Raw genomic sequence first — 19,198 nt, forward strand, 5'->3', positions numbered from 1 at the left:
AGATTTTGCATATTTTTATGAACCATGTATAATCCCAGAATATCTTCGAGGACGAGAGGAATTTGAAGCTATATATGACATTTCAAGTAGTAACAGCTATCAAAGACTTTTGGACGATAATCCAGATCAAACCTGTGAAAGTTTATATGAGTACGTATACATTTCAACTTAGCAGTTCAAAAAATTTTACTGTTTAAGCTGAAATACATAGAAGTTCTATATCATTGTTTTAGAAAATTAAAATTATACTATTTCTAGACAGAAGTGACGGAAGTAATTGGGAAGAAAGTATCTGATTCCCAGCATAGAAATAACTGACAATTATGAACAGTAGGAAAGCTCTAATTTTGGACCACTGCAGGAAAACTGAGGCCTTGCATTTAAGAATGTGCTTGCAAGTAATAAAGGAAAACTGTCAAATGGCAAACTGTAGTTTTGCTTTGAAACAGTGAGCAGGATGGCATTTCTGACATCTGAAGATGTAATATATCTGTTCATTTCATCGGTACTCACAGTAGTCATTCCTAAATGTCAAAGTAAAGGCATGTAACAACACAGAGATGATGGCTCAATACCGTTTATTGACAGCATATTTTATGTTTCTGTTGTCTAATGGCAACTAACAGATGTTGCCTAGACAGCCTATTTCTTATTTTGATCCTTTCAATTCTCAGTTAACTGGTGTGTGTACATTTTCTGCAATAATGCCTCACATAAATATCATTTGCTTTTTGGAGACAAAAATGTTACGTGCAACATCCTACTTAAAAACATATTTTATTAAGGCCCATTTGAGTTGTTATGGCCTGTTGCAGGTATGCACATAAGTGTGTTTTCAGTTAGTGGCAGGTTTCTAAGTAAGATGTGGACAAGTAAAAAAAAAAAAAAAAAAAAAAAAAAAATTACAGAAAATTTTGTACGAGAAAACCTTGATTAACAATTACAACTTTTTTTTTTTTTTAAAAAAGCTATTTCTCTCAAATATTGGAAGAACACGGTCCTATGGAAATTAATAATAAATTGCTAACTGGGGAATACGAACATTTCCCTGAAGAAGCTCGAAAGATTGTAGAAGACGAAGGTGGTCTGAAATCTTTTCTTCTGAAATCCCATCGTTTCGTTATGGTGGATAACATTATTAGCTTACTAAAGCATGAAGTTCTTATAAAAGAAAATATAAACAGGAATGAGACTGAAGATAATGAAGAAGAAAATTTTATTGTCTGTGATGTGCAAGAAAATCCTTTCCAGAACAAGCTACAGCTAAATCCAGCTGCTAAGGAATTCAAACCCCTGTCTTATCTTGAGCAACCTCATATATCTACATCTTCTGATATAATAGTAGCAAGCTATGACACTCCACAGTATTTGCCCTGTTCTTTACCTGCTTCATGTCAATCAATGCTTAGTCAGAATATTGCTACCATAGAAAATAGGTCGTCTTTTTCTGAAGTATTACTAGAATGCTTTGATTCTGAAAATCTTGATATGTTCTTGCCTCAGCCTTCCTGGGGTTATCGATGTGAAAGAATATCGCCAATGACTTCTCAAATGCCTCTCATTTCAAACGTTGCCGAGCAACCTCATTATATTTATGCTGACCATGTAGCTCATCGGGATAATGATGAATCAGCTATTTCAGACAGAAAATGTGTCTGCAGCAGTTTAACACCAACAGAAACACAACCATACAAAGACCCTCAGTGCCTGTTGAACTCGGATAACTCATTTTATGAGGGCAGTGTTGCTGTTGCAAATAGCACAAATGAAGCTGAATGTTGTGTACAGGTGACTAAGAAGGGAAAAGCAAGCAGAAGTATACCTGTAATGAAAAACAATCCTCATACAAGAATGGTAGCTGTTCAGGTAAGAGATTAAAATGGAACCATTATTTGAGAACTTTCAAGTGACAAAAGGTAGTGTTGGGCATCTTGCGCTAGGTTTCTGCTGCTGTGCAAAGTGCAACACCTTTTGGGATGATTTCTTTATGACTTCCCAAAGGGTCAAATGTTGTATAGAGTTTCAAGGGGAAACCTGCAAGTAATGCTTCAAGCTACTCAAATATAGGAGATACTAACAATAGTATTAGTGTTCTCTACTATTTATCTTTCTGAAAAGGCCACAAGTTAGAAAATACTGAGGTGTTTATCAGACTGGGAGCTTCCTTAGAATTTAATTTTAAATTGCTGATGCTTTTTTCTGTTATCTTTGGGTTTCATTTGTAATTCTTTAGAGAACAGTCTCTGAATTTTGTTCTGCTTGAAGTTTTTGGAGATCTTTTGACCCAGGGTCAAGAGGGGGAACTAGTGCACACAAGTGAAAATGTTGCTTTAGAGGTTAGGGGACGTGCTTCTGTATCATCTTTTTTTTTTCATTTTGTTCAGTGACTTGTTTTAACTTATACAGTATTTTAGGATTTAGATGGTTTGTAGATTCTAACCATCACTGGCTGATGCTTACCTGCCAGTTCACAGGGATGGCCCAGCTGTAGGGTGAGTTCAAAGGCAAACTCCCTTCACCTTACTTTTTCCTCCTGAAGAAGGAAAGCAACAACAAAACAAAAGAGAAAATTTGTCCTACAGGCACAGGAAGCATTGCTGAAAACCCTTGAAGGGGCACAGCATGCAGCTGACCAGAAGAAGGGACCAAAACATTTACTTATTAATGCACCCCAAGGATTAATCAGCATGGGCCACTCAAGAAAATGCACTTAAAGTAACACAGAGAGACAGTGATCGCATGCAAAAGTTATAGAAAACAGTTTGGGCTAAGAAGCCAGGTTTTCAGGGTTAAAGATACGGCAGTTTAAGGGAGGAATAACTGTTTATAGCTGTATGATGAAATAATCATATTTTCATTATTGTTTTCTAAATTATGAAAATGTTAATGTGTTCCATTGCTTTGGTTTTTGTTTTTTCTTTTTTTGTTTTGTTTTGTTCCAAAGCTTGTTATGTCTACACTTCTTTGCTTTAAGTCTTTCCCAGGCAGTTACTGTAAGTTGTTTTCCTTTTGGCTGACCTAAAATGTGATTTCTGTTTGGTTCCTGAGCACGTGTAATGAATTGTTAATAGAAAAGCAATGGTTTTCAATTTAGGGAATTCTGGTTAGCAGAGTTCAAAAGGTTATAATGCACAGAGATATTTGTTTGCAAAAGTGTGGGAGAGCAAGGCATTTAACATCTGACTGTGGTTTTTAATAGCGTGTTAGAGTGTAACATAAACTCAATCTTCAGTATGTTGCAAGATTAGATTTTAAACTTTTTTTTTTTCAGTAGGTCCTTGATGAGTGATATTGGAGGAAAACAAGCAGGGACTCTGGTCATTGAATGTAGTCCTTTTTAAGTACAGGCACTTGTGTCACAGATCTTGAGTTTAGGATAAGCCACAAAACACAGCTGTTCTGTGAGTTGCCAGACACTGGTTTTGCCAGTCTTAAGTTTTCAGATGTGTAGAGTGCAGCTGTGTTTAAAGACAGAAAGAACTGTCCCCAGTATAAATGCTTCATGGTCAATTAAACTAGGAAAATATCAGGAAAAAAGTGCTTTCTTTATAGCTTGAATTCAATTTTGGGGACATATATTTTACGATGTAGTTGGATTCATGTAACTGTAGGTTAGGTACAAAAGCTTCAAAAACAGCTGGCATAGTAATTGCATATGTAAATAGGAGATTTTTCTCATCAATTAATGACTCTTTGTATTCTAGGTGAATCATGAAGTAGCTGATAGGGAAACTAATACCTTGCCTTTTCATCCATTTGAAATGCAACAAGTAAGTTACCTGTATATTTGTTCATATTTCTCATGAAGGAGTTTAAAGGAGTGCCCAAACATTCAGGACTGTGAAGATGAAGGTTATCTGAAAATAAGATGTTGTAACAGATACTTTTGATCTTGAGGTGTTTTGTTGTTTTTTTTTTTTTTTTTTTTTTTTTCCCACCCTTCCTGTTGGACCATAATCTGTAATGTCCTTCATCCAAACTTCAGGTAGGCCCACAGAAAGGAAGCTGTCTCTGTTCAAATGTTGGAATATGTTTTAGAGGAAATTGAGTATTTCCTCCCCCAAAACCTTGAGTTTTGATTTAAATGTTCCACTGGAGCATGCAGGCAGCTCAGACTGATGTTAATGGCAGTCCTTTGTCCTTATCAGGAGATGAGTGAGAAGATATGGCCTTCCCTTCATACTCCATTCATGTCAGGCATTAATGTTCATTTCTGTTATACAGAAAACAACCCCCCCCCCAACAAAAGAAACAACACAAACATGCTAAAAACCATCAGCTGAGAGCAGACTGGCTGTTGTGAATGTTTGCTGCCCTGTGGATAATGGCTGTTGAATTATTTTCTATAATTTATTTTCAGGGAGATATTCTACGTATGGAAAAAGAGCATCAGGTATTAAAAGAACAACTTAAAGAAGCACAGGAAAAATATGAACAGTTACAAAGCCGAAGCTCAGAGGAAATCAGTGTTTTAAAAGAGCTGATAAAAAAAAGTGTTGAAGAGACAAAGGTAATGTTTTTATCCATGCGATGGTGGGGTTAGCAAAGACAAACTGCATTGGTTCACAATATTGGTTGTGATAGGTCAACAGGATTTTTGAAACTATAGTCGTCATTGCTGTGAAGTCTTAACAGATCTGAAAATATGTGTGGCGTCTTCCTCAGAACACATTTAAATGAACACATTGGTTATTGGTTGTCTCCATCTAGTGGATAGGTACCAGCTTTGATTCAACCCAAAAAGAAAAAAGCACAATGTTATTGACTCTTTCCCTCTTCTTGAGGAGGAGGGGTTCAAGTGGTCAGATTTGCTAGGACAGCTAACGGGCTTTTCCAGATGTTTTCCTTGAAATTGGCTGGGAGCAAGAGCAGGCTCCAGGCATCACCATCAGCCTATTATCACTTGGGTTTTACAGTTAAAGCCAAGTGTGCTACAGGCTACTCATCTGTCTGCGTTTTTTCAATTAAAAATAAATAAATCGGGTGAGACTAAAACCTTTCTCCCTACCACCTCGCTTTATTCTTTAATAAGATCTTCAAATAAGGGGCCTGTCATTCAATCTCTAGCATCTTTTTCTTCCTTTCATTTGTGTATTGGAGTAAATTCCTGTACTGCATCTTGGGAGGTCCTGAATTCCAGCTTTAACACTCACAGAATCATAGAATGGTTTGGGTTGGAAGGGTTCCACCCCTCTGCCATGGGCAGGGACATCGCCTACCAGTCCCGGTTGCCCAAAGCCCCATCCAGCCTGGCCTTGAACACTTCCAGGGATGGGAGCTGCTTTGGGCAACCTGTGCCAGGGCCTCACTACCCTCTGAGTGAAGAATTTCTTCCTTATGTCTGATCTAAATCTACCCACTGTTAGTCTAAAACCATTACTCCTTGTCCGATCACTACACCCCCTGACAGAGAGTCCCTCCCCAGCTTTCCTGCAGGCCCCTTTAGGTACTGGAAGGCTGCTCTGAGGTCTCCCTGGGGCCTTCTCCAGGCTGAACAACCCCAACTCCCTCAGCCTGTCTTCACAGGAGAGGTGCTCCAGCCCCTTGATCATCCTTGAGGGCCTCCTCTGGACTCATTCTAACAGGTCCATCTCCTTCTTGTGCTGGGGACCCCAGAGCTGAATGCAGAGCTCCAGGTGGGGTCTCATGAGAGGAGAGCAGAGCAGAGGGGCGGAATCCCCTCCCTCACCCTGCTGGCCACGCTGCTTTTGATGCAGCCCAGGGCACAGTTGGATTTCTGGGCTGCCAGCACATATTGCTGCCTCATGTCAAGCTTTTCACCCACCAACACCCTCCAGGCCTTCTCCTCAGGGCTGCTCTCAATCCGTTCTCCACCCAGCCTGTGTTTGTGCTTGGAAGTGTGAGACCTTGCACTTGGCCCTGTTGAATGAGGCCCACCTCTCAAGGCTGCCCAGGTCCCTCTGGGTGTCATCCCTTCCCTCCAGTGTGTCAACCACACCACACAACTTGGTGTCATCAACAAACTTGCTGAGGGTGCACTCCAAGCTGCATGTGAAGATCATTGGAGTTAAGCATTAATGAGTATGCTGCCTGTTCTAAACACCTAGCCTAAAAGTACGTTAAGCACTAAGTATAATTTTGTCATTGTAAATGTTGCTGGCTAAGGTTTTGATCATATGTCTGCAATCTGCTCTAACTTTAACTTGCATTTTAATAAAATACGATTTACAGAAATGATGTTTTGTTTTGTTTTCTTTTAGGTATCAAAGAATGAGCTAGACTGGCTTAATCAAGATTTAGAAATAAAAGTAAAAAAATGGCAACAGGAGAAAAAAGAAAATCAAGAGAACTTAAAAGCAATAAGGAACACCGTCAAAAAGCATATGGATACTAATGACAGGTACCAATTTTGAATACAGATTCACATCTGTAGATCTATGTTTTTGTCCCTTTGCTTGATTTTGTTTGTTTGTTTTAAAGCAGCAGTAAGTAGAGTTATTTCTGATAGCCTATAGTAAGTTTTACTATTTTCTGATTCTATAAAGGAGAATTCAAGCTTCTTGCCCTGATAATATCATTCTGAAATGAGTTGAATGCAGATCTTGAGTTAGAGTTGGTGTCAATAGGATCTGCATATAGTTATTTAACCTACTTAATGAATACTACTTCATCACTGTTTAAGATTTTCGTGAGTTTTCCAGGATCCTGTAGATCAGCACTGTTTGTATACTTTTCTCCTTATGATTTACCATTACTGCTTTGGTATGCTCCTCTACAGCTGTATGATTAGCCTTAAATTTTCATTTCAATTTTCATTTTTTTGTTCCTCTTCCTCACATACAGTCAACCCAACTGCATCTTTCTTACACGCTTTTTACCTGTACTGCCACAGAGTGTATCTGAAGATTAACTAAGGGTGCACATTTCCTTTTTTTCTAGTCTTGTTCCCTACTTCTCATATTCAAGTAAATCTGCAAGAACCACATAGATAGATACACAATGTATCTATTGTGTGCTGTTTTTTTGTTTTTGTTTTTAACCCATCAATCATCCTAAAACAGAAGTCTGCAGGGCCTCCCATGGAACTTAGATCAGTAATATCCCATCATGGCCCAATGTGCAGCAATCCCAGGCATTCCCCTGACAATTAGTTTTCCTGGCTATGAAGCAACAAGAGACAGCTTCAGTCAACCTCCTACTATAGTTGTAGAGCATCTAGGAAGTTACGTCACTGACACACTGAAAAAATAAATCCAGTGTCATTTGAAATAGTGTTATAAGTAGCTTTCCCCAAAACATTTCAAGCACTTCAGCAATCTTTAAGTAGTCTACTCATTGGCTGTATAACCAGCTAGTAGCTTTTTCACAGTAATAGGCTGGAATATGCATGTCTGCTTTAGTGTTTTGTTGTGATATTGCAAGCACAGGTAAGCATCTTAAAATGGCTGTCAGAAAACTGATGAAACTGACTTATTTAGTAATAATTTTTCTAATCAGGCTTGACAATACCTACTATACTTTTAATGTTCTCTGTCAGTTTTCAGACTTCAGAAGATACCCGTCCTTGAATGCTGTTGTATTATCTTTCATATGAATAGTTTGGGCTTTATTTTTATTTTTTCATATTTTCATATTTTTAGTGTAAATAACATTAAACAACATATAAAATGTATAGATTGTCACTGCTGCATAGTTGTCACTGTGATTATAGAGGAACGTGTAATGTGTTTGGTAGTGAACAATTTTCAGAAAAAGCTTAATAAATGTTTGATTACTCTAGGTATTCAAAGACCATTGATGAGAAGGAGAAGCAGTATAACATAAATTTCAATACATGTCTTGACACCAGGTAAAACTCTTATAAAACTCTCAGCAATATTTGTATTTTTCTATTGACTTGTCATTATTGGAGTTGCCTGTTTCATTCTGGGTGAAAGATTAGAAAAAATAAGCACTTTAGCCCATAACTCTTATTCTCAGTTAGTTTACTTACTATAAGTAAATATGATTTTCTTTCAATTATTTAGAATAATTCAAAGCTGGCTTTTCAAACTACTGTCATATATTTCCCTTGATTATATGATGCTGTATTTTAGGACACATTAGAAGTTGGGTGCTGTACATACATACTGAACTGTCATATGCAGCTTTGGATCCTCGGATATTTGTAATTCTAAATGTACATAAAGTTATCTGAACAGTTTCTAAAAGTTGTTGTTCACTTGCGCATAGATGGGATTTAAGGTTCAGTTATACATACATTCTTTATATATGTGAACAGGCTTAGAACAATAGAACTTGCATGTCTGCAGTAGTCAAGCCCCTATAAATTTTTTACATTGCACGGTGAAATTTGGTTAAGAAATCCCAAAGTTATGTCCATGGAGCCAGTGTTACGGCTACAAGAACATGATACTATTCCCAAAGGCACAAACTGTACAACATAAATGAAGATATATGGTTCTGAGGAAAAGACAAGTAATGGCTGAAGAAAACCTCTAGAATGTACTACTCTGTGGTAAATATTACTCAAATCTTTAACCTCTTTCTGTTTTGCAGCAATAAACTTGCTAATGAGAAGGTAAAATTGGAAGAACTTATAAAAAAGAGTCAAGATGACTACCAGGAACATATGAAAAGAGCTGTTAAAGCAGAGGTACAAACAAACAAACAAAAAAAAACACTTCTGTTATAGCCTGAATCATTTGCATTGCTAGGTGGGAAGGTGACTGCTAAAGTCTTAATAATTTCCCTTAAAGTAGTATATAAAACTTTCTATAAGAATATAGTAAAAGCATTGACCAAATACTGACAACTGCTGTTATGTTATGCTGGATGTTATCTTGGAAAACTTAGCAAATCATCATGGTGCATTATTTTTGACCTGTATTAAAAGTGCACAGAAGTTGGGGCATCTGTTATTGCCCCAACAAAATTAAAATTAAATAATTCAGTTTCATACTTACCTGCATTATGAATTGCTTCCACTAGTAAGAAAAAAAAAACATAGGAAGATAGAGGTTCCTTTCCAAAATGAAGTCATGCTTAGAGAATGTTAGCTAATTCTTTCTTGGGTAGAATCAGTGTAACTTCAGTATTTCACTAAATGCAGATTACTGATCAAGATTTTCGCTAAAATAGCTTTTTATATTGGAAATGCTTTAAATAGCACAAACAATGCTTTCTTCTTAGGAAAGGCTTGAAAATTGTCTTAACCTGCAGTGGGATTTCATAAAAAAGATTAGACTGTTTTGTTCATGTTGATCTTCAACCATGCAGTATTTAAAAGAGCACCTTATTGACTTAAAATGTGTACATGCACACGTGTGCATGCACATTTTTGATAAGGTGTAATGGGAATACATATGGACGCTTTCTACAATCAGCTGAAGTGAATATAACCTAGTTATCCTCCTAAAGGCTTACCAGTGCCCTTAATTCTACTTTTGAAACTCCTCACCATAGGAGCACTGTGTATGTTGTGCTCTGTATCATCAAGTTATCATTTAAGATGATTCACGGCTTTATTCCTTGTGTTACAGCAGTGCTTTTATTGCTATTCTTTTTAAGCAATTATTTTGTTACAGATATCAGTACTCAAAAACTGGAAAAAAACTGAAGTATACAAGCTAAATGTCATAGCTGCCAATGCAGACAAAAATCTCAAGATGCTGAAGTCACTAAGCAGGTATGGAGACTTTACACCAGTAATTTCAGTACTACTAGTTGCTAAATAAAAGTAATTAGTGGATGTTTTGTCATGATCTGTTAACTAGACAAGTCAATTTTTCTCACTAAGTGGTGGCTGCCTGAAAGTTACGCAGTAGCTAAATGCAACTTCACTGAAGTTGAATTCTTTTTTAGTCTTACATTATCAACATGTGAAATACTTAAGCAGCAGCAATCTTCTTGCCTTACTCTTTCTTAGCCTGGGAAGATTAGGCTACTGGGAACATTCCGGTTATCCTGCCCAGTATCACTGGGGAGAGGGCTGCAATGTAAATAAAGAAGGTGTGAAACAAAACTGGCATATGACAAGATTGTTGCCTTCCTTACAAGGAACTAAGTTATAGTCCTTTTCAGTTACTTCTTTAAAAATATATGCCATATTGCCTCTCCTGGTAGAAGTTGCCCATATAGGAAGGAACTGTTGTATTAAAACCATCGGTCTTAAACAAAAAAATAATGGAATAGAATAGTTCAGTTGGAGAGGACCTGCAACTACCCTTGAGTCCAACTGCCTGAGCACCTCAGGGCTAACCAAAAGTTAAAGCATGTTACTGAGGGCATTGTCCAAATGCCTCTTGAACAATGATGGACATGGGGCATCAACTGCCTCTCTAGGAAGCCCATTCTAGTGTTTGACCACCCTCACAGTAAAGAAATGTTTCCTCACGTCTAGCCTGAGCCTACCCTGGAGCAGCTTTGTGCTGTTCCCACATATCCTGTCATCAGTGACCAGAGGCTTGCGGCTGGCTCTCCACTTCTGCTCCTCAGGAAGTTGTAGAGAGCAATGAGGTCGCCCTTCAGTCTACTCTTCTCCATAGCAGACAAACTAATGGAAATTCTGGAGTTTAACTGAAAATCTTTGTTATTTCAGCAGCTCAGCCTCAGCACTTCCTGAGTTGAAGTCACGGATTGATTCTTGGGAAATATTTATTTCAAATATAAAGAAACAAATGGAAAAAGTAGAGGTAAGTCTTAATTTCTCGTAACAAGGTATAAATTGAACTTTGGAGATTAAACAGAATAAATTTACATTCCTTTTTTAAAACACTGTCTTCAAATACTCATCTGCAGTTTTTTAATGACAGAAGAAAACTTTGATTATAAGGCCTGATTATTAAATATAGTTAAGTTCCAATGAGTATCTTCGGTTACATAAAGACAAAATTCTTTCCTTTGTATGTGGTCCTTGAAGATTGGATTGCAGATTAACGAGTCTGTAATCTCAGTTATTTTGTATTCTTTGAACTTTAAATGTCCATGCAACTTCTTTATAAAAACAACGGAGAACTGTCTGCTAAGAGAAGCTGAATACATTATATATGTTAAGTTTTAAAAACTAGAAGATGTTTCATGAGCCCTTTCAAACATTAATGCAAGTCCTTCAGTAGAGAGTTATGTTACTACGCCAAATGGTAGGCCTTATGTCTCCACGTGAAAGGCCTGATACCTTTGTTTTGCAAAGGTGTTAATGCCATTATTAATGTTGCTAATGTCATTTTAAGTAACAAAAGAGCTTTAGCTATTGCTCATTTGGAGAATTTATTTTCCTTCTGCAGGTTGGGTATGAAGAAAAAATTCAGATGGTGAAAAACGGTGTACGAAATTGCCTCACCAAAATAGAAGCTGTGGATATTTCATCTCCTCCCAGTGTCTTAGTATGTATCTTACATTTGATAGCTGTGTGTTAAGAATTTTTTTAGGTTTGTATCCAGCATGAGTATCTCTTACAGAACATGTACATAACCTGAATATGTAGCCTTGAACACAAACTAATCTATGCCTCTCCGTATGCCCAGGAAAAGGTGACTGCAGATTAGCAGGATAACATCCAGTGACAAATTCTCAAGCCCTTTTTAGAGGCTTAGGCTATTTAAAGTTAATGTTAAAATGTTTCCCGTTTTCTTGTACGTCATGACTTTATTGTAGCACCAAAATCCACAGGGACAAGAGCCCATTACACCAACAAATGTAACTGATGGTGGATACCAGAATTAGCTTCCAGTTTTATCTGTTAGGAACTAGAGGCAGTTGCAGCCATTTGTGGAAATTAACCTGCAGTAACTACATCCCAGACAAATAGTATTAACAGTATTTTCATATGGGTTAGAAGTTCATCAAGTGCTTTGCTCAAACCTCGTCAGTTACTTCCTAACTACGCATGATTGTTCCTGGTACAAGGACAAAGCCAGCATAAGTTGATGTCCTTTAGCTATTCATCACCATGCAGGTGGGGGGACACATGGCCATGCTGAAATACTTGGAGGCAAGCTAGCTGCAGTGATGATGCCAAAAACCTGAATGTTGCCGTTCACTGGGAGTAAAATTGAAATTAGGGCACAGAGCTGATGTCCAGTCATGAAGACAAATAGTATCCAAAAATCACTGTACCTGGGTCAGTTTGGAGTAAGGAAATAAGGGTTCAGTCAAGAACCCTTTAAGACAGGGAAGTTAAATGAACAGCTAAGTAAAAATGTTCATAGTATATTCATAAATGAAATCCCTAAATACATCAAAGATGCCACAAAAGAAACTTTCTCTAAAAAGTATATTCTTTGCAGAAAGTCATTTGTTTTCTTTCCTTTGTTTTTGGTTTACTTTGGACCCAATTCTCAGTTCTAATACTGTAGTATATTTATGTTTGTTACTACAATTTTTCTGGAGTCATGTATGGTTACCCTTACATTCTCCTGCATACTATTTCTTCCCAATTATTTCTAGGTATCTTTTTTCTCCTTATTGGCACAGAACTCTTAAGGATGTTGCAGATATTCTTAGTTATCTAAGTTATATCCTTAGGTTGCCATCAATTTAGAGGTTGAGAAGCAGGGTGACTTTTGATCCTTTTGTTCTGCATTTGGTATCTGATTTTACTGCAGTAATGCAGGAGTAACTAGAAAAGATATCTGTAGTTCTTTCAGCTTCATGAAGACTTTACTAGGAGAATACTGAATCCAAATGAAAAAGACTTGATGAAAGCTATTTTTCTCCTTGACTGTGTAATTCTCCATCTAATTCTTACCACTTTTGAATCAAGTGATACAAAAACATCATTTGATAAAGCCTAAAAACTCTGTAAGAATCTACAAAAATAAACCTAAAGCTTTATCTTAAGGAATGTGAAAACTTGTAAAAATCTAAATGGTCTAAAATTGAGATTAGGCTGTTCTACTATGTAACGTTTTAGGTCAAGCTGACTTTTCATATCTCTGTTGGCAAAGCTAAGCTGGTTATGTACAGATTTTTAAAAATCACATTGTCAAGCAAGTTTTCAGTCTCTGGCTTTTCATAGACTAGTAGTTTATGCCAAAATTTACTTTAGTTTATTTCTTCTTGTTCTCCTAAGGAGATGATCCTTTTCTGTTAAAGGTGGTTATGGGCATACACCTGTATTGAGAGGGTGAAGTATTACTTCAAAAAGTGATTAAAGTATTAAATTAAACAACACTGAGAACAAGGAGCAGCAGGTTTAATTCGATTATGAGTAAATGTAGAATTCTAGTTCTATGTGCTAGAAGGCAGCCAGCTGCCTTAAAGCAGTCAAGTTCTGAAACAACAGCAGTAATGGGGCCAAACAACTTATTTTAAGGAGTTCTTTCCATTTATGGAAGAGACTTGTTAGCTCAAAAAGAAATCTTCATGAATTACTGCAACTCCAAGCTCTTGAGGGTGACGATTATAGCTGATGTGTTTGGTTTTAAAATAAATGTTACACTGGATTATATATAGATGATATCGATGCATTTTGTATTTTTAAATGGATGGCACTTATTTTAAAGCAGTGGCTTCTACCACCAACTTCAAACTACACTTCTTTAAAACTTAAAGCTGTCCAACAGCCATAAACCTAAGCCTTCAGTAAACCCAGAATAAGTAAAAGTAACAGCTGTAATACATATATACTGCCCTATTTCGTTTAATGTCTTAATGCAAGCTGGTTGTCTGTATGTAGTAAGTATTAAAGAGCACTTTTGTATGATATTTTTACCTAGGTAGAACAAGTTCAGATACATTGATATGACCTTTCAGCTCCTTCTCATGGCCAAAACGTAGCCTAGTTCATGCTGCAAATGCTCAAGAGTTCCGCTCGATTTATTTTAATTACTATTTTTCTTGTGGAATCTGTTTATTTCCTAGAGAAAACAAAGCAGACTGGCTATCAGTGATCCAGCTGTTGTCGTGTACTCCTCTGCATCTGCACAACCTAATTTACTTCCAGCGTTTTCAAGTTCTAAAGATCAAGGTCCAACAACTGCTTCATTTAATGCACAGGCTGGTGTTAAGCCAGCACCTGCAAGTTCTAAGTCTCATTCTGCAAGTGATGGAGCAGTGAAAAAACATTCCAAACCTCTGGAAGGATCATATGCCGATAAAGTTTCATTAACTTGTCCATCAAGGATTTCTGGAAATAATACTCAGAATATCCAAGCAAACCAATCCCACCACGATGATTCAGCTACACGTATGAGGCCCCCTGGAATTCCAAACAACGCATTGCCTCCAGAAACATTTGAAAATATTATTGCACGTCTACAAACTATATTTCCAGGCTACAGCAGGTAATTTTAATGTGTACAGTGTTGTGTTGGGCAATAAAAATTCTAATCATTCAATGATAAAAGTACCAAAACAATTGATTTTTTAGTAGATGACTCCTATTTTATAAGATGAATTTTCTTAAAACATTAGTTTCTTTCCCTTGTTCAGTGAGACATTCCTTAAGGGAACAGACCTACAGAGTTTCCTCAGTGTCCTCGCTTAGAAGCACCAGCAAACAGAACTAGTAGTGTTTTATTTTTATGATTTAAAGTAGGTAGATCCTAGTTATTGAGAAGTGTTGGAAGCAGGTGCTTGCTGCAGTTCATCTGAGACGTTAGTGTCTTAGTTAACGGAGCAGTAGGCTCTACTGCTATGAATCAAACATGGAAAATAGTGTTTTCCAACACTGTGATTATGTGTACAATAGCCATAGTGTTACTAATTGGTAACAATGTCATTTTTATTTCAGTTCAACCCTTACCAAGTTCATAAAAGATGTACAGAGAAGAAATGGGAATACATTGTTAAGCTTGAGCTCCACTGAAATTCTAAGAAGAGTGACAGATCTTATTCTGGACCAGCAAAATAAGGTACTGTTGTAGTTGCTGCCATTTCTGCTGTTCACCTCTGATGGTGGAAATAACACAGCGCATTTCAGAAGAGAAAGCACGTTTTTCTTTGCTGTCAGGCTCTGAACTGTGAACCTGCTCAAAATTCTTACCCAATACCTGTCTAGGCATCAGCTTCAACAGAGAGACCTGTGAAGTCCGTATCTGCTTCAGCAGGACAGACTGGGACTTGGAGTCAGGAAGTATCTGCAGAAGAAAATGTACCCAGCCCACCCAAGGCAAGACCTGTGCACAAAAATGCCTCGAGTCAAAATACATATCCAGCTCAGCCAAATCTCCAGCCATGGGGAAATGTTGGAGCAATACCTAAATCTAAATGGAAAAAAATAGACTCTACAGTAAGTTCTCCACTATTTAATACATTTCAACTTATTACCCTGTACTACTTATGAGATGCGAAATAATTAGGTGCATTGCTGGAAAAAATAATCAGGACTTGCTCATTTTGTGGACAAAACCTTAAATAGACTTGGTTAAAGTTAATAATATCATTACATTAGTAGAATTCAATGATTAATTGTTGCTAGCTTTCAAGTAACATTTTTTGTACAGGCCTCCAGTGATGATCCTTGCACCATATGTCATGATGAGCTAAGTAGAGACTCATGTGAACTGGAATGTGGGCATCATTTTCACAGAGAGGTAAGGATTCTTGTTCTTATCACTTAGATGCAAATGTTTACTCTTTGTTCAATTGTACAGTCAGTTTACTTCTTAACTTTTTCCCCCTCATCCTCTACTACCTGGAGTTAAAAACAATAATACATAGTTTTCTGTTGCGTACTTTGTGCACCGTACTTTGTGCATGTTGAAAAGTTTCGAGTTTTAGATCTCAACTATGATAATTCATCAGAATGAATTTAAGCTGATCTCTTGATACCAGACTTGGACTGTTTCCTCAACATAATCTTCCCGTTCTTGCAGTGCATTAGAAAATGGCTAAAGGAACATTCAAGTACCTGCCCTATCTGCCGCAATCACGTTCTGTTACCTGAAGACTTTCCTGAGCTTCCTGCAAGAAAAAAATATACCTAAATCTTGTTTTATTTAATGCATAGTAAGATGTAAAGTGGCTGCAGATAAATAACCATTATGACAAGGAATGGAAATGTGATGCCTAGGAAGAGGCTGATCCCTGGTTTTGCTGGAAAGGACAGCAGAACTCATTCTCGTCCAGTATTTAACGCGTGGCTGGAAGCCACGAGATGCAGGTACTGCCACAGCACCTACACTATCAAGTTAGTATACTCCAAAATCCAGCACTTCTCCTGGTTGCTGCCTGAATGCATGCAGCTGATGTAGTTCAGAGGCCAGAATCACACAAAGCTGGTAGGTTTTTTTGCTAAGGGGTTAAAACTACCATATCTACTTTTCTCAAAGGATGGTTATGCCTATGAACAATTCCTGTAAAAAGTGCGTGTGGAGTCCTTCAGAGCTGATTCTACACTGAAAATAAATTCTAATATCAAACAAATTGGTGAGCTGAATGACAGACTACAACTTGGAACAACCAATCCACTACCTTTTCATAGTATAAACAATAACAACTTAAATGCAGGATTCAAATCAGGATTTTTGTAATCATTTTGAATACGGTTCATACAATTTCAACTCCTTTTTTCCACATAAATCTACAACTCATAATTCAGATTGTTTAAATAATGACTTCTTACAACAGTTTGAAGCAAGAAGTTTATTCTTGTCATTCCTTCTGTTTGTACATCACTTATTTGGAATAATATGACTCAATTTTTTAATGTGAAAATGTCTTAAATATCCCTCATAGTTGAGCTGATCTGTCTAAACTGGAATTAAACATTTTTTATTTTTGATGAAGCAATAGAGTGCATTTGTATTCTGTGTGTGAATTGTGGTTTACGAGCAGTGTGAGGTATGCAATACAAACAGCTCAAAGAATAGTTACCTTACTGCTTCAAAAGTTGGAACCTGCCAGAATAAGTACCCCTTTTCATTGTAAAAAATTGTTTCAGATGGCCAGAAGACCAGGGCTAGATAGTGTACACTGGTAGCGTAAACACTGAAAATACAGTGAGTATGACTGTTTGGGTACAAGCAGTATTAAGCTGATTATTTGAGATTAGGTAAGTCTAATGGATCATTTGTTTCCCCAAGTGGAGTATGTATACTACAGAGGAAGTTTTAAACTATCTCGAGATACGTCAGTATGCTAATTGGAACTTGGATCAGAAATAAAATTGCTGCTGCAGCTCACGTGGTGTTCTTTTATTTTAATGTTTTTGCTAGGTATGAGTTACTGATGAGTAAACTACTATTTGCTATAGGGCTAAGGCACTGTATAGCCAAAGAATTTGGTACTGTGCTGCTCAGCACTACACCACTTGCATCCTTTTCAGCTTCCATTATTTTCCTAGTGTGGGGGGGAAATATATTCATTAGACTTCTTCAGTTGTTCACAGAAGCAGCCCAGGTCCTTGCCCCTTAGGCCACTTTTCCAGGGCAGAGGGATCCTTGACCTGCTAAGCAGTGGCAAAGCAGTCCCACAAGCCATGGTCGACTATTTGGTGTTTTCCAAACAGAATATAACTTAAAATGGGTAAGTTGGCTGTGAAAACGGGTAAGGCAACACTTAGTGTTAATGCAGAGTTAATGAATTGATATTTGTGTATGTTCACACTTGTTATCAGCCAGTCTTATTTTTTCCCTATACTCACAGCACCGATAAGAGCCCAGGTTGCTAAGCAAGCGGGGTGATTTTTAATCTGTGCTCCTTTTTCTCTTCCCTGACTCGCAGAAACCACAAGAATTTTTACTGATAGGCAGAAGGGGTTTATTCACATCTTTAATAAGGAGGCCTTAGAGCAGACAAAAAAAAAAGAAACACGATCTATCTCTAAGACGTTTAAGACTAAGTTTTTATGGAGATGAGAAGTCTCAGACTCTTTAATGGTAAGTATGTGTAGATAAGCCTACTTCATTTCCAGACTAGGACAAGGTACAGCCTTGCTCTGCCTAGGATTCCCAACTTAAGGATATACACTGTGTGCTAAATGATTATTGCTGCAGTGTCAGGATGCTGTTGACCTTTTTCTTTATACATGAAAGGTCTGTGAAATGCTCCATAATTACGTTAGAAGTAATCTGGACTCCTCTCACGCATTGATACCAATTTCTAATCCGCAATGACCACTTCTAGGCAGCTTAGCACAGATACTGTAACATTAATCCTTGGCTTCCTGTCAAAGCTGCTTCTGGAAGACCAAGAGCGTTTCAGGGAGCAATTGGAGCACTCACTCCAGACCAGGATTTTTCAGCTGTCCGTGCTGGATTTCTGACCCACCAGGCCCCTGGGATCATCATGGTGCAGGCAGAGAGGCGATTGAGTAGGGTGTAGGTAAGAGATCTGCTGCTGCAGATGCTATGGCCAGAGGCAGGATCAAACACCAGTGCATTTTCAAGTAACCTCTGTGTGAAGTGCTACTGCTGCCTCAGCTGTGAGCAGCAGGTGGCACTCCTTTAACATCGTGCAGACTAGAAGCAGGAACTTGTTTTCCAGTAATCATCCTGTGCTGGTTCTTGATCTTGCACAAGTGTTTATTTCCAGTAAATGGGGGGTGGGGCACAGTAGTCAGGGAGGTTGTTGGTTTTTTTTTTTTTTTTTTTTTTTTTTTTTTTTTAATATACATTAGACTGTTGTAAGACATTAAAGTAACACCTTAATTGTTTTCCTGAAGTATAGCTGATACCAAATCGTGGCCTAAGCCAGAATTACATTTTCATGCTTGGCAATGCTGCTAGATAAAGCTATAGGAAGTTGTTTTGGGCAGTTTTCTTAATTCTTTTTAGGTTGTCATCTTGACACTCAAACTTGATGTAATTCTATATATTCAGCCTACCTCTGTTCCACACAAAAAAATTATGAAAAAATCACAGAAGAACATTGTGGCTGTTCTGTTGACTTTAACGAACACCAAAATCCACAACCTGTTCTTGGGAAGGTTAATTCTTGCTGAAATGGTTTTCCCATCTAGTGCCGGCCTTGACAGTTTACATGTACCTTTAAGATGTAGTATTAGAAATGTTGTAATGTCTTTCTCAATGTGAAACTGTATCTTACCTTCACAAATGCCTTTCCTGGTGTTTACAGTTCTATGTTGATCAGGTGACAATATTAACCTACCTATTTAAAGACTGAATCGCCTGTCTCCCTTGGAACGGTAACTTACATCATGAGGAATCATATCCTAAAGGCACAAGGTCCACAGCACAGAAGTTTATGGAGTTTTTCCCTTACTTGGTACAGTCTGCCCTCTGAATGGGATGGGTCTGCAACAACACAGTGATGCTGTTTGTCATCTAAGTCA

The 19,198-nt window shown here is 37.6% G+C and overlaps 1 protein-coding gene across 6 annotated transcripts in view; it reads left to right on the forward strand.

The window, feature by feature from the left end:
* The window catches only part of TTC3 (tetratricopeptide repeat domain 3), a 61,955-nt gene extending 45,264 nt beyond the window's left edge, over nt 1–16,691 (forward strand). For 5 of the 6 annotated variants that reach the window (XM_027449122.3, XM_027449123.3, XM_072026898.1 and 2 more), the window contains exons 32-46: nt 1–150; nt 969–1,866; nt 3,705–3,770; nt 4,361–4,510; nt 6,222–6,361; nt 7,742–7,810; nt 8,521–8,617; nt 9,549–9,649; nt 10,562–10,655; nt 11,247–11,345; nt 13,825–14,246; nt 14,696–14,816; nt 14,963–15,193; nt 15,408–15,497; nt 15,780–16,691. In XM_027449122.3, the coding sequence (XP_027304923.3) occupies nt 1–150; nt 969–1,866; nt 3,705–3,770; nt 4,361–4,510; nt 6,222–6,361; nt 7,742–7,810; nt 8,521–8,617; nt 9,549–9,649; nt 10,562–10,655; nt 11,247–11,345; nt 13,825–14,246; nt 14,696–14,816; nt 14,963–15,193; nt 15,408–15,497; nt 15,780–15,890 (2,839 nt within the window). In that variant the 3' untranslated portion in view covers nt 15,891–16,691. The remainder of the gene's footprint in view (nt 151–968; nt 1,867–3,704; nt 3,771–4,360; nt 4,511–6,221; nt 6,362–7,741; nt 7,811–8,520; nt 8,618–9,548; nt 9,650–10,561; nt 10,656–11,246; nt 11,346–13,824; nt 14,247–14,695; nt 14,817–14,962; nt 15,194–15,407; nt 15,498–15,779) is intronic. The other variant, XM_027449124.3, reaches the window with a different exon arrangement.
* The last annotated feature ends 2,507 nt before the right edge of the window (nt 16,692–19,198 follow it).

The sequence above is a fragment of the Anas platyrhynchos genome, chromosome 1 (assembly GCF_047663525.1).
Source record: "Anas platyrhynchos isolate ZD024472 breed Pekin duck chromosome 1, IASCAAS_PekinDuck_T2T, whole genome shotgun sequence".
In the NCBI taxonomy this organism is placed as follows: domain Eukaryota; kingdom Metazoa; phylum Chordata; class Aves; order Anseriformes; family Anatidae; genus Anas; species Anas platyrhynchos.